At 30.1% G+C, this 14,642-nt stretch overlaps 1 protein-coding gene and 5 non-coding genes across 6 annotated transcripts; 5 read left to right on the forward strand and 1 right to left on the reverse strand.

Moving 5' to 3' along the window:
- Positions 1–2,494: 2,494 nt before the first annotated feature.
- LOC110632190 (pentatricopeptide repeat-containing protein At2g35130) lies at positions 2,495–11,292 on the reverse strand. Its single transcript, XM_021780315.2, has 8 exons — positions 11,119–11,292; positions 10,031–10,215; positions 9,693–9,925; positions 8,187–8,436; positions 7,323–7,468; positions 6,825–7,030; positions 4,441–4,565; positions 2,495–3,161 (listed from the first exon to the last, which is right to left on the reverse strand). Coding segments are annotated over exons 1-8 (1,731 nt in total). The 5' UTR covers positions 11,121–11,292; the 3' UTR covers positions 2,495–2,577.
- Positions 11,293–11,650: 358 nt separating this feature from the next.
- On the forward strand, positions 11,651–11,776 carry LOC131169955 (small nucleolar RNA SNORD14). The gene has a single exon (XR_009140900.1). It is a non-coding gene; the product is annotated as a small nucleolar RNA SNORD14 (small nucleolar RNA).
- A 357-nt stretch (positions 11,777–12,133) lies between these two features.
- On the forward strand, positions 12,134–12,239 carry LOC131170146 (small nucleolar RNA snoR99). The gene has a single exon (XR_009141086.1). It is a non-coding gene; the product is annotated as a small nucleolar RNA snoR99 (small nucleolar RNA).
- Positions 12,240–12,641: 402 nt separating this feature from the next.
- On the forward strand, positions 12,642–12,765 carry LOC131169943 (small nucleolar RNA SNORD14). The gene has a single exon (XR_009140888.1). It is a non-coding gene; the product is annotated as a small nucleolar RNA SNORD14 (small nucleolar RNA).
- Positions 12,766–13,198: 433 nt separating this feature from the next.
- On the forward strand, positions 13,199–13,321 carry LOC110632196 (small nucleolar RNA SNORD14). The gene has a single exon (XR_002490633.2). It is a non-coding gene; the product is annotated as a small nucleolar RNA SNORD14 (small nucleolar RNA).
- A 757-nt stretch (positions 13,322–14,078) lies between these two features.
- On the forward strand, positions 14,079–14,169 carry LOC131170040 (small nucleolar RNA SNORD96 family). Its single transcript, XR_009140982.1, has one exon. It is a non-coding gene; the product is annotated as a small nucleolar RNA SNORD96 family (small nucleolar RNA).
- The last annotated feature ends 473 nt before the right edge of the window (positions 14,170–14,642 follow it).

Below are 14,642 nucleotides of genomic sequence, written 5' to 3' on the forward strand. Positions count from 1 at the left end.
AATATCAAATTTCAACGGAATTTGGTCTGCGAAAGAACTATCAAAGTTTGATTTTTTTTTTAATGGTCAAAATTAAATATTAAAAATGCATGATAAAATCGTAAAAATTTAAAATATAAAAGTATTTCATTGTAAATAGACATTTAATTTATTAATATAGTCCATAATATTTTTTTTTTTTTAATTTTATATCAATTGCATCCAACAGACTTACTGTGTATTAATTTATTATAGCTCAACATCAATATAAATCCCACATTAATTATTAGACTCCTTCAATGAACTCACCTATAAAGTCATTTTGATCTATTTTTTTTTTTTTCTTTTCCTTTGAGATGAATTTAGAATGATTTTATTAACTAGGGATCAAATTCAAACGTATACTTCTCTTATTAAAAATATATATAATAGCAGTTCGTAATCTTTATATATCTAAGCAATCGTATGTATAATTAAATTTAAATATTGTAATATAACAACAGCATATAAACCAATTCATATATTGATTTTTTGACAAATAAGAAATTTAAATTTATATAAAAATTAAAATTAATTTAAATAACAAAAAAAATAATTATAAATAATATAAATAATGAAGGTATTTTTGAAAATCCAGATATTTCACCTCCTTCATATATTTATATATATTATAATAATTATAATTAAAATTATATAAATTATAAATTATTATAGATAGATCATCGATTAATTATATTTTTTATCTTTCATTTATTAATTTTTTATTTTAATTAATTATTTCTTATAAAATTTTATATTAATTGAAGTTATAATATAAGTAAGATTAGGAATTTTAAATTTATTTGAATTTTAAAATTAAGAATTTTAAATTTATTTAAACATTAAAACTAATTTAAATAATAAAAATATAATTATAATTAATTTAAAAAATAAATGGTATTTTTGACAAATCTAGTGTTTCCCCCTTACCACATTTATATATAGTATAGATATAGATTATAGATTAATTATAGATTATAGATATTGACATAGATTATTATAATAAAAAATTATCGATAGATTAATAATATTATTTATTTATTTTTTTTTATTTTAGCTAATTACTTCTTATAAAATTTTATATTTAATTGAAGTTAAGAATAAGTAGTATTAATAATTTTAAATTTATATAAACTGTAAAATTAATTTAAATAATAAAAATATAATTATAATTAATTTTAATAATGAAAGGTAATTTGGATAAAGTTAATGTTCCACTACTTTATACATTTATATATATAGATTATTACATTTGGTGATACTGTAAATACATTATTTCATTTATAATTATTTTATGAAATAATATATATATATTTTTTCAATATGAAATAATATATTAATAATTATTATTTAAAATATGATATAATTATAAAAGTAAAAGTATGATATAGATTATTTAAAATTTTAAAAATATTTATAGACTATCTTATATATATATATATGCTATGTTAATTTTATAAAAAATTTGTTATTATTATTATGAGGTGTTTTTCAAAACTGTATGTTTCAAGCCTTTTATATTGTAATGCATGTCAAAAATTTTAATTTTTTCCAAGTGTTTTTATTTATTTATTTTACCTTATTAATTTTATTTGTTATTATACATGATTTATTATTTAACTAAACCAAAATAATGAACTCAAACCGTATTAACAGCATGTGCTGGGAAGGGTGTAAAATGAGAGAAAATTTTGGAAATATTTCATTTTTCTCTTATTTGAGAAGAGATAAGAGGAAAATAGGAAAAGAAAATTTTCTTTTGTGTCCACTAACATTTTCCTTGCAATTTTAGAAAGAAAGTGGGTGAAAATGACCAAATTTACTATTTTGTCTATAAATGAATGGCATGCGTTAAAAATGACAAGGTATATTCTTACAATTTTACGCCTCTTTTTTTTTTTTAAATTTCCTTTCCTCCCATTTTCCTCCATCAATCTAAACGATAACAATGAAAATGATTTTCACCTCCTTCAAACACATTATAAATCCTAATATTTTTAATTTGATCTATTTTGGCTTTTATATATAAATAGTTTAATGAAAATATTAAACCAAAATTTTTTGTTTGGTTTAAAAGTTGCTTCAAATACAAAACTAAATACAACTCTCAATCCAATTGAGATTGAGTAGCTTGAATATTTTGCAACCAATACAAATATGGAATAGATATGTGAGCATTGGCAAGGGTTCGCATAATTTGTACAGAACTTAGCTAAGTAATTAAAAGAAAATTCAACTTTAACAACAGTTGAACAATCAATGATCCTTGATGCTCTACCACAATAAAAAATATATGCATTATATGTACTGGAATTTTTCTTGCTTAGACTTGGTTTATCATGAATTCAAAATATAATATGTATGATAAAATTCACTTACTAAATACATAAGCCCCACATATTTGTGTCTTGGATTCATGGTGGACCGAATCTAGACAAAAATTTCCCATATGTACTGATCCTACCACAGTGAAAGCTAACAAGAACAAAATGTGTATTCACATATTAACCAAACTGTTATTATTTTTCTATCTTTATGAGTTCCTAAGATAAGCAAGAATCATATAGGCAGAACAGGATCCATATTCTTATGCATTGTTCTAATTACATTGGTAACTTGCTCAATTTGGTCTTCACTTGAACATGCTGAGAGAAGTACTTTTGCAGTTCTTCCATCTGGATAACATCCAGCATCAATCATCTCTTCAAAAATTTCCAAGCATTTTGTATATAGTTTCTTTTTGGAGTATGCTCCTAACCTTGAAGTCCAAGTCACCACATCTGGTTTCAAATTTTTGGTGGAAAGAGATTGAAAAAGGCCTTCCATTTTCTCAAAAAATCCTGCCCGCCCATAAATATTGATCAAGATGTTGTATGTGCTAATATCAGTCACATAAGGTCCCTTTTCCATTCCAGTTAAAACTTCCTCCATCTTTTCAAATTGACCTAATCGGCCATACAAGTTCAGCATACTGTTCAGGACAAAAGTGTCTGGTTCAAGCCCAGATTCATGCAACTCGTTCACAATGTTTTCACATTTAGCCACATTTCTAGCTTTTGAGTAGGCAGACAAAAGTAGCATATGTGATTTCATTGTTGGGGTAATTCCTAGTCGTTTCATCTCTTCGAATACAGCTTGTGCATCTGACAAGCATTAAAAAAATGCAAGGAATGGGAACAATCATATCTTTATGTCAAAGAAAAAAAAAAAAAGAGGAATAGGAACAATTAAATCATAAAACAAATATCGGTACTAAATGGACAAGGTTTCACAAACAGGCAATGGTGTCATTTTTACAGTGTCCAGTTATTCTAGGCATTCTCAAGATGCTTATTTCTAAGATTTGATACAGTTAAACAGTAATAAATGTTGCACTTGAGGCTCCATAATAGGGCAGTGGAAAACTGATGGAGATGTTTTTATATAAATTTGATAAATAAGAATTAACTGCATCCATATATATGTGATCACAAATGTTCTTCTATGAAATTATGATCATATGAAAGAACAACCTAGATAAGCGCAGTTAGCAAAAATTCTGGTTTTCAACATCAATGATGTTCCCATAATAACCAAGGCTTCTATTGATTCAGTGGGTTTTTGCTTGATATTGTTTTACAAACAATTGTGACAAATTCAATAGCTTGTCTCTTTGATTAAAGTCAAACATGGAATTCCATAATGGAATCAATTTACGTGAACCTCCATCAGAAAGAAGTAATGGCTTTCTTCACTTCATATAAATTAAGGCAAAAAAGAAAATGAAAGAGATGAAAATAAATATGAAAGCAGAGAGAGAAAGAGATAGGGAGAAGAAAGAATGCAAAAGATGTAATTTTTGAGAAGTAGAAACTTGATAGGAAGACGGATGACTTAACTGGCCATTCCAAAAGATTCCAGAAGGATTCCAACAAAAAGAAGGCTGAGGGAGCAAATGACATGTGAAGGACAGCCGGAAGAGTGATAAGAAGGGTATAAAGGAATAAAGAAAGAATGAAGTGGGCATTCAGTTCTGAAGTGGTTCCACAATCAACCTTTCTTTTCTGCCTTATCTTTTAGTTGAAATATTATAAAAAATTTTAAATTATTAGGTTTTTACTAGGTCATTTTATTTGCAATGATTGTTTGAAGATTTTGAATCTTCTTCATTTTTTAGATTAGCTTCATGTTTGAAAATATATTTTGCCCTGGTAATAAGTTAATGAGGGGTCCACTAAAAAATACCTTTGCCACTAAGTGGACTATGAAATGGAAAATTTGTCCCAAGTTGTTTGTGAGCTCTTTGTTTTTTTTTCCTCCTTCAATTGATGCTTTATTAACTTATACAATATTAATTCATAATCATGTTATAGAAATGATTAGCAGAAAAGTTTATTAATAACAGAATAATTAATTCATCATTATTTTGTTCAAGCATTTTACCCTCATAAAGGCCAGCTCTTCCATATGCATCTACCATGATGTTGTATGAAGCTCTATCTGGTTCACATCCCATGTGTTGCATGAGTGAAAATATTTCAGCAGCTCCATAAGGAAAACCTGCACGACTGTTAAACACAAAATAGTCAAGATTCATGGGCGTCTTGAATAACTCCAAGGACTAACTAACTTCGCATGAATGCTTTCTTATCACCTATTCCTCAATGAATACAGGAACATACGATTTTAGCACTTGAAATTTCAAAAAGTGTTTCCCAGTTCTTAAAATAAGCCCACAGTGGCTTTTTTTTTTAAATTTATTTTTTATATTTAAAGCAGAAGCATATAATCTTTCTAATTTACATTGCAATAGAGATCTCTAATGCTTAGCTAAGCAAAGAGAATACAAACAAAAGAACCATTTTCAAGAGAGCTTGTCACAATAATAGCCTAACATCAAGAGAAAATTAGGTTGCTTTATGTAAGCACCAAATCCTATCACAAAATAAGAAACCCTAAATGTAACAAAAAACAAAGCACCTAAAATAGTTTTAAGTCTTCAATTTTCTCCATGTAGTCCAAAATCTTTCATAGGTTTGCCCTGATGTTCCGCAATGAAGTTGCTTAAAGCACTTATACCCTTATTCTTGGCAATGCTTATGGTGAAGATATAGCAATAGCCATATTGTTGGAAATGATTATGGTGAAAATTAAAAAAAAAAAAAATGATGAGGCAGAAAAGGTAATTTCACAATGAGATGTCTTGGTCCACAATTGTGAAGAGTTTGCCAATTAGTTTTTGGGAAAACCACCTTTAGAATTTTAAAGAGTAAAATCTAAAGCAACATCTTGCAAATTATCACCAAGAATTTTATAAATTTCACAGCAAAATTTGTTAAATTATACTGGATATGAATGAAAAAGAAGAAGAGTAAAAGGGGGAAAGAAAGAGAATATTATATAAGGTTGATCTAAAATTTCATGGTTGAGATCAAACTTATTTACAGGCCATATAACCTTATGGTAAAATGGTCTATAAGTTGAACCCACTTGAATCAATCAGTTTGCTAAAAGGCAGGCAACCAAAAAGGATTCAATGTATAAGCACATCCATGCAAGCATGGTACTATGTTGACAGCATTTGTACTTTTCTATGGAGATGCACCAATAACACTGGCATTTATTTCTCTTATCCTTTTATCTATTTTACCTTAAATTGCATATAGGAAATCTGTTCAGACATATATTCAAGGACAATTTTCTACTGTTTCCATGTGGACAAACTCCCAATAGTAATTCTGATTTTCATTGTTCAGTTTTCCCAAATGAGACAGCCAAACTACTTTAATGTTACAACTAACATCACAATTAAAATTATATGGCGGTTAGAAAAATGCACCATATTAGAGGTATTAGAATACAAAGGAAAACAATATTTTCTCATAATACGAACATCACATACCTAGAGTTATGAGATATGGTCTGCATTACTATTAAGTTTCAACTTCCATCATGACAAATACTAAGTTATTACGATATGATGAAGGACACTTTAAAATATAACTGCTGTGACAACTGATCCTCTTTTGAATTCATTACAGTACTCCATATGTTATAAAGACAATATCATAGTCTATAGCAAGATCCACTTATGCTAAAACACAACAGTCAATTATGCAAAAAAAAGCATGTCCTACCTGGCAAACCACCCATGCAAACTACAATTAGGGATACAAGCAAAACAAATAGACTGAGTTCTCAAATTTTCAGGCTTGACATGGTTGACTTTCCATGGACTTGAACTTTGCTTGAGCTCAAGTTGAGCCTGAGCATGCCTCTTTGTGTGTGTGTGTGTGTGTGTACATATACATATATATATATATATATATATATATATATATATATATATATATATATATATATAATCCAAACCTTTTCATGAAATTGCAATTTAATCCAATTGTTTGAATTTTGACAATTCAGGTGAATTTGAGCAAATTGGTATAATTTTATCCAATAGACCAAAATTGAGCTTCCCATTTTATCTAGTTGACCAAAATTAAGTTTTCACTATGTATTTTTTTTTTCACAAATTGTCAAAATTTGGAACCCTAATTTTAGTCAATTGAACAAAAGTACAAAAAAAATCCTCAAATTGCCAAAATTATCAAAATTGAAACCGTTGGATTAAATTGCAAATTTGTAAAAAGCTTTGGCTTTCTTTATCATTCAGATTTAATTTTTTCATATTTTTCCAAATTTCTCTTGTATATATAAATAATTCTTTTTTGTCCTTGAGTGGCCATTGTAAACAAGCAGCAACAGCAGTATTATTTCTTACTTCTTAAAGATAATTAAAATTACCAATATGCTTTTACGATACTGACCTGTATGCCTCCATAAGTGCATTATAAGCATACACATCAGGCTCAAGGCCATCTTCTTGTAGCTGCTCAAAAATTTCCTCAGCCTTCTCACAAAGTCCCTCCCTTGCAAAAGCATTCATTAGAGCAGTGTACGTGCAGATATTCGGCTTACACTTTTGACTTCTCATTTCATTAAACAAACTTAAGGCCATGTAAGATTGACTTGCCTGCATTTAGAAAAGGCATGTTTACATGTTGAAGTTTAGAGAGAAGACCAATGATGTTGATCCATATATCATCCTCTTGCAAATAAACAGTCTAATAATGTTGACTGTGAACTTATGGATCTGATATGAGGTTTTTAATTTGATGCAAGTTACACCATCACACCATTTTAGGACTGGCTTGAGCCTTGTTTTCAAGACAAAGCCTTCTGTAGTCATAGCAAGAGTGTGAGACCTATTTATTGCCTATGCCATACAAGCAATACTGTTGGAAAAATAAGACCACTGAATTTACCTTTCCATGCAAATTGATCAATAATGTATAAGTTTCAGTAGATGGTTGGCAGCAATCTCTTTTCATTCGCTGAAAGATCTCTATTGCTCTTTGAGGATTTCCGCACTTCATTAGGCCATCAATATAAGCATTGTATACAATCGCACCTATGCAAAATAAATGTCTATGTAAATTCTCATTTCACCAACTGAATAGAGAAATGTATCAATAGCTGAGACTTGTGCATATGTAAATATAACAAAATATATGCAAAATTCAGAACTTGGGTGATATTTTCCTTCACCAAAACTTGGCACTTTACCTACACATGAAGGATGTTAGTGCTTTCTTAAGCAAGCCTTTGTCAGAAAACAAGAATGAACGTCTCATAATTGTTATAAATTGCGAAGTAATCAAGGAAAGAATGCTCATAGAAAATATAATATAGTGTGAAATCAAGCAGCTCTATGCGTGTGGTGTGAGAGAGAGATAGAGAGGGGGGAGAGAGGGGTTGTTAGGAATGTCTCCAAAGACAGTTGGTCAGGTAGAAATATAAAACATAGTTTTTCTTTACTTAAGGTGCCTAGTGTCACTCCAACACAATATTAGACAACTATGAGCTGCCACAAGTAAAAGTGAAAAATGGCAGCACATCCATCACAACAATTTACAAGGATAAATACCAGCAATAAGTATCCTGCATCATAAGCTGACAAGACTGGAGATAAATATCGAGATTTGAGATTGATTTTCAAAATTTCCAGAGAATATGCTATAGGATAATGCATAAATAGTTTAGTAATTGTCAAATAGACATGCAAATTAGTTCTTGAGAATATCAGCTTGCACAAAAATAACTTATTGTTAAACAATATGAAAACATACTTGGAGGCAGGCTATACTTTCGCATCTCAGCAAAGACAGCTTCAGCTTTATCTTGTAGTCCAGACATGCAATATGCTTTTAGAAGAAGAGCGTAAGTATCTTCAGTAGGAACACATCTAGCTTCAAGAAGTTCAAAATATGTGGATTCTGCATTCTTGTACAGTGATTTTCGCCCATAAGCATCAATGAGTAGATTGTAGATCATAACATCTGACTGGAAGGAGCTCCTATACAATATCCATTGACATAACTGGAGATTTGTGTAGTGTTACACTCAACAAGAACAATAAGAAGTTTAAGACCTGATAATTTGACTTGCATCAAATAAGAAAATAAAACACAGAAAACAAAATCAAATCTTCTGGCCTTGGTAATTGATTATCATATAAAGTTTGAGATTTTGAATAATGATGAGAACTTAATCTTTTGATCTAAGTCAAATAATTTTTATATGCTTTTTTCTTTTTACCAAATTCTGTTTTTAAACTTCAAACTGGAATAATAATAGACAAATTATGATTGATTCATGCAATCATTGGAGGTGCATCATTGCAAGATCAAGATGCTTATTGAAGTTAATCAGGTCAAGAAAAATATTTGGAAGTTTTAATCATCTTCTTTACTTATCTGCAAGTGTAATTGCATTACCTATGTGTAAAAGAATGTTTAGAGATCAAATGATTGCGTACATAATGACCAATAGAGTCACAGATGACAAGCTATACCATACAAAAATGTAGATTAAAGTTAAATTATGATAATTATATTTATAAAAATAAAATGAAATGCCAATAAAACCAACTGCAGTGTGCAGTGACAAAATTCTGTAAACACCAAGGCAGCATCAATGACTTATTTTCATAGATTCAAAGAACTTGGCATTTTATATCTTGTCATACAAATATTTTATTCCAATTACTGCCATTCTAATCAGTGATGGGTGCAATGTATATGTAAAAATGAGGGTCAATTGACCACTCTTTAAATAAAAACTCTTCTTCTCTCTCTCTCTCTCTCTCTCTCTCTCTCTCTCTCTCTCTCTCTCTCTATATATATATATATATATATGTATAGTATAAATTGAACCCTCATAAATTTAATTATTGAAAACCCTCTTTTTGGTAAAATTTAAAACTAAATAAGGGTATAATAGTATTTTATCAAGACAAAATTATGCAACCTCATGTGTGATGCTGTTTGGTTACCTATATAGACAGAGATGTATTTAATAGCACTAATAATGTAACAAATTCTTGATACTTTCAGGGTGTTAGATTTCATTAGTCCAATGTATTGACATTTTTAGTAGTATTTCATAATTTATTTTTTATATGTTAATACTAGAAAAAAATGTTTTGGATCCACCACTGATTCTAATGACAATGAATCCCAAGAAACAATTTCACAGAGTCTTCTGTGCACTCTGATAAAAGATAGCTCGATATCTTAATCCATTCCTATCCACAACAAATAAAATCACAGTGAAATAGCATTTAGCTTCCTTACCATCATAATTAGATCCCACTTCTTATTCAATCGAAGTTGAACAGCTACATTAATAAGATCATCCCATATGGCATGACTAGAAGGAAGAGTATCAAGAGCAGCACTAACAATATTGGGATCCACTTCCTTCTGCATGAAATTGAGAATTTGCTGCGCAGTGGGACTCAGCACTGGGAAGATTCCATCAACAAATCCAGATCCATATTTCCATCCTTGTCCCCTCAAAGAACCACCTGCAAAGATATGTTGACTTCAAATATTTACTATGATACGTGCGTTACAATCTTATGCATGCTCATGCACATGAAGAAATTACAAAGTACATTATTTTGCATTACATCGTTTCCTTGACAATTTTTTGCGATTAAAGCTTCGCCATCTGCCATGTTTATCAATAAAAAGAGCGTCATGTTCGTGCTTCTCAACAGTGCCACCAGTGGAGCTCTTTGCTTGGTATCTGAAATCATATTTACAGCTTCTTGGTTCTATAAATAAATAATTCAGTTTGCATGCAACAATCAACCTGCAAAAATTAGTTCAAGTTAAGATATGATTGCCGCTGGCAATTAGCAATAGTTATAAACCTCTATATGGGATGGTCTTGATGCTGGACTGCATCTAAATGTGGAAAAAGGGAATCCATTTTCTTTTGATCTCAAATTCACAATAGCAAGCACATAAAATGCAAAACCAGAACAACAATAAGGGGAAAAAAGGTTGAATATATATATTAGTTTCAAATTTATGAAAATGTTACTTCAAAAAATAGCCGCTTTTCTAATAATTCATACGAATGGTGGGCACAAAGTGGAAGTAAATGGTAAAATATCACTGAGCAATCTATTGGAAAAATAACACTTTCAGGATTATGAATTTTTTTTTTTTTTTTTTTTTTTTTTTTAATTTTTATTGAGGAGAGGACCATGAGCTATTAAAGACCTACTAAAGTTCAACAATGATAGGAGTCGCTGGCAAATGAAATATGTTTGACAACTTGATTTGCTAAAAAATTAAAATAAAACAAAAAAAATTACCCATAAATAAAGCATGAAAAAAGAAAAGAACTTAAGGACATGACTCAAGAAAGCAGAATGTTAAGGCTAAAATCAAAGCAAAAGAGATCAAACTATTGAAATTTTATTCGAGTAAAATAAATGCTTGTTTGTTCAACATATATAAGAATCAGTCCCTAAAAACAAACCAATGCAACAATGTTTGAACATAATAAGAACCAGAAAGAATTTATATAGGATAGACACTGTCAGAGAAACGTTATTGATTTGCTAGTTCCATGGTAACCCATATCAAAGAACAAAGAATAGCATACAAAACGATAAGAAAAGCATCTGAAAAGAATAAAAATGAAAACCCAAAAGGCAAACATCGACGCAAAAAGCATAGGCATTGTGATGAGGATTAAACTTACATGAATGGATAACAATTGAGAGAGTGTAGTATGGGTATGTGTTGAATTTGCAGAGACAAGAAGAATGAAAAGGGTATTGAGATAATGTAGCCAATGTCATGGGTGAACACTGAACACTGATGCGTCACTCTGTTTTTTTCTGGTTATCTAAATATCTTCAAAATATCTGATAAAACCAATTTCAATTTGAATCAGATTTTTTTTTTTTTTTTTGTGTTTTTAGTAATCCAACCCATGATATCCAAACCAGTTAATTCATGGATATGGAAGCCCAGCCCATATTAATTGGCAGCTGCTGCAAAGCAATCCATCTAGATTGTTCCATTCTACAAATCACAGCCGTCCATCGCGCAAAACCCTAAAAACTCTTAACCCTAAACAGCAACCTCTGCCTATATAATTCACTGCTCTCGATAAAATTAGCACCGTTCCGATCTCTTGTCAGTTGAAGAAATCGATATTTGGCCTGCGATTATGTTGTTGTGTTGTTGTTTGATTGATTGCGTTTTGTTCTCAATGGCTGAATGGGTTGAGGCCGATGATGATAGATCCTAAGGCTTGTTTCTCAAAACATTCGCAGTGGCCGCCTGAGAGCTTTCGCCTTTCGCGGGGCTTGAGAGCTTGTGCTGCTTTTATCCTTCCTTGGATGTCTGAGCTTCTCTCGTTCAGAATTCTCTCTTCTCATAACTCTTTTGCTTTAATTGTTTATGGTTGTTTCTCTTTTTTAAACCCATTTGGTTTGATATCTTTTGCTAATCGTAAGTGTGGCTTGATTTATGGAATTTGTCTTGGTGTTTAGAATTGGAGATTTGTTGCATTTTCACCTTGATTTTGTCGTTTCTTCTTCTCTGATTTGATATTTTTTTTAACTTGTTATGAACTGGAGAACGGGTAATTTTGATTTCTTTGTTGTGACGTTCGATATTTCTCATTTCACAAGTATAAAACTAGAGGGTGTCTTTTGTGGGATGCATTTCTTGGGGACTATACGTCTGCCCCTTTAGCAGGTTTTGGAGTGCTTTAGGGATGAACAAGTCCCTGATATGTAATTCAATCCATCTGTATCACTTTGTCAGCATTATTCTCTAGTATCTTGCTGATCATTGGAGGGTGGAATATGCTTAATTTTTTCTGTTATTTTGGATTCCTAATAGCATTGGGGCAGGCAAAGCATGGATTTATCATATTGGCTTTTTGGAGTTTATTAATTGAATGAATGAGTCTTAGTTGTATGGTTTGTTTCTGCAAATTTTTGTTGTGTTGCCTGATTGCATTGCTGGGATTGAGAACTTGTGATGGTTCAGTACTTAGTTTCTGAAGATTGCTTCAATGATATGAACCAAGTTAGATTATATTTCTTGGCAATTGCAACAATTGATTAATTAAATTGAAGCTACAATTTTCTTAGCTGTCACTGTATTGATAATCTATTGGTTCTTGATATGATTCTGTTAATATTTTATATTTTTATTATTCTTTTTATAGATTTGATGATTGCTGCATCTTTTGATCTTGCTTTTGTGTGTTGATGATGACAAATCCAAAGGCTTGTTTCTCAAAACATTCGCAGTGGCCGCCTGAGAGCTTTCGCCTTCGCCAGGCTTGAGAGCTTGTGCTGCTCTAATCCTTCCTTGGATGTCTGAAACCTATATGTTTCATTTATCACTCTTTTTGGGTATCTACAATGTGTATTGAGTTGCATATAATTCTCTTTATTTCTAATTGAGTGCTGCTTGTCTAATGCTGTTGTTTGAGCTCACTTGATAACGATGCATCTACGTGTTTTATCTTCCAAGAAATGTTTGAAGGAATTTGGAAGGTTGATTTCTCTTTAACCTTTGCTATTTTTTGTGTCTTGTTGGATGTAATTGTTTCTCAGACATTAGAATAGTTCTTTGTATTTGAATATGATTTTCTAATCTTTTTTTAATATGGGAACACATTTTCTAGAATATTTGTGAGCACATATTATTAATTTTTTTTGCTGTGCTTTTCACAAAAGAAATTTGTGTATAAGCTATTCAACAAAATGGGAAGTTGGAATTTATTTGCTGTGCTTTAGCATTTACTTCCTGTTATATGTTGATGATGATAAATCCAAAGGCTTGTTTCTCAAAACATTCGCAGTGGCCGCCTAAGAGCTTTCGCCTTCGCCAGGCTTGAGAGCTTGTGCTGCTTTATCCTTCCTTGGATGTCTGAAACTTATTTTATTTAGTAGGTTCAATATGTATTGAGTTGAAAGAAAATTGAAGTTTCAGGTTGATTAGTTTGCTTGTTGATAATTTTAATTTGTTGGCCAAGGTAGTGTTTGTGTTTGGAATTGACTTTTAGAAAAACACTTTTTTCAGCATAATAATTATATTTTAATTTGTTTCTTGTCTAACAAATTTATTATTATTATTATTGTTATTATTATTATTATTATATATATATATATATATTATCTTATGCAAATAGAATGAGCTAAAATATTTCTAATATGCTTGTATGGTCTGTTTTCCATTGATTGGTAGTTCTATCTCACTTTGTTCTGAGTTATTGATCTGACGGGGATTTCTTGAAGAAATCCTTTACTTGAGTTGGAGCAAACAAGAAATCAGTGTTTGTATAATCCAAAAGTAAACGTCAAATAGAAATTCCCTAAGGCGTTGAGGTCCTCCTCCATTTTTGGTGGAGCTCCTCCGCGAGAAGGGAAGGACTCATATTCCATCGCCTTGTGTAGCGGCGTCGTCGCCATTACAATTTGGGACTGGCCATGAGTCATACATTTATATTGATTTTTTTAAAGTGATGTCGATATGCTTCGTTGGTGAATGGTACACAGATAGAACAGGAAATAGGCATGAGTGTTGTTGATGATGAAGCCTTTTTCTTTGGAAAAGCTTCTCCTTCAAAGGGAGGTATCATATTTGTATAACTGGGACTCTGGCTTTAAGATTTGCATTGTGTCTTAAACAATGTTGCCCATGATGATATCAGTACACCAAAATACCATCTTTCGGGACTGAATGGCTTTAAAAGCCTTGCTGTTATTCTGCAATTCTGAGGCACATTGGTTTTGCTTCTTTTGCCTTTCTCAAATATTTGTCAAAAGATAAAGGCTCAGGGGTCAAATGTTGTGGGAATAATAGACACTTAAATAATAGACGCATAAATAGATGATACTAATATAGTACTTATTTTGGGTAGTTTTATTTTTAAAATTAATTTTATTTGTTGATTTGATTTTATTTTTTATATTTTTTTTTATTTACTTTGAAAATTAATGTTATGAATATTTTATTTTTTTATTTATAATTTTAATATTTTAATTATTATATTTTAATTTTATTAAAATATTTTTTTATTAATAATATAAAATATAAAATATTTATTTACATTTAAAATTTAAAATTAATTATAAATTTTTTTATTAATGATAATAATTATTTTATTATATGTTTAAAGTTATTTAATAATTTTTTGAGGAATTTAATTAATTTTTAATTTTAATAATAAAATAAATAATATAATATAATAAATTT

This window comes from Hevea brasiliensis, chromosome 10 (genome assembly GCF_030052815.1).
Source record: "Hevea brasiliensis isolate MT/VB/25A 57/8 chromosome 10, ASM3005281v1, whole genome shotgun sequence".
NCBI classification, from domain to species: domain Eukaryota; kingdom Viridiplantae; phylum Streptophyta; class Magnoliopsida; order Malpighiales; family Euphorbiaceae; genus Hevea; species Hevea brasiliensis.

What these genes read in the sequence shown, in the direction of transcription:
- LOC110632190 (XM_021780315.2), bottom strand. An exon ending in GCACTTATGGAGGCATACAG is followed by an intron (nt 4,566 to 6,824) that starts GTCAGTATCGTA and finishes TGTGTTTAACAG; the next exon opens with TCGTGCAGGTTTTCCTTATG. An exon ending in AAGAGCTGGCCTTTATGAGG is followed by an intron (nt 3,162 to 4,440) that starts GTAAAATGCTTG and finishes AATGCTTGTCAG; the next exon opens with ATGCACAAGCTGTATTCGAA.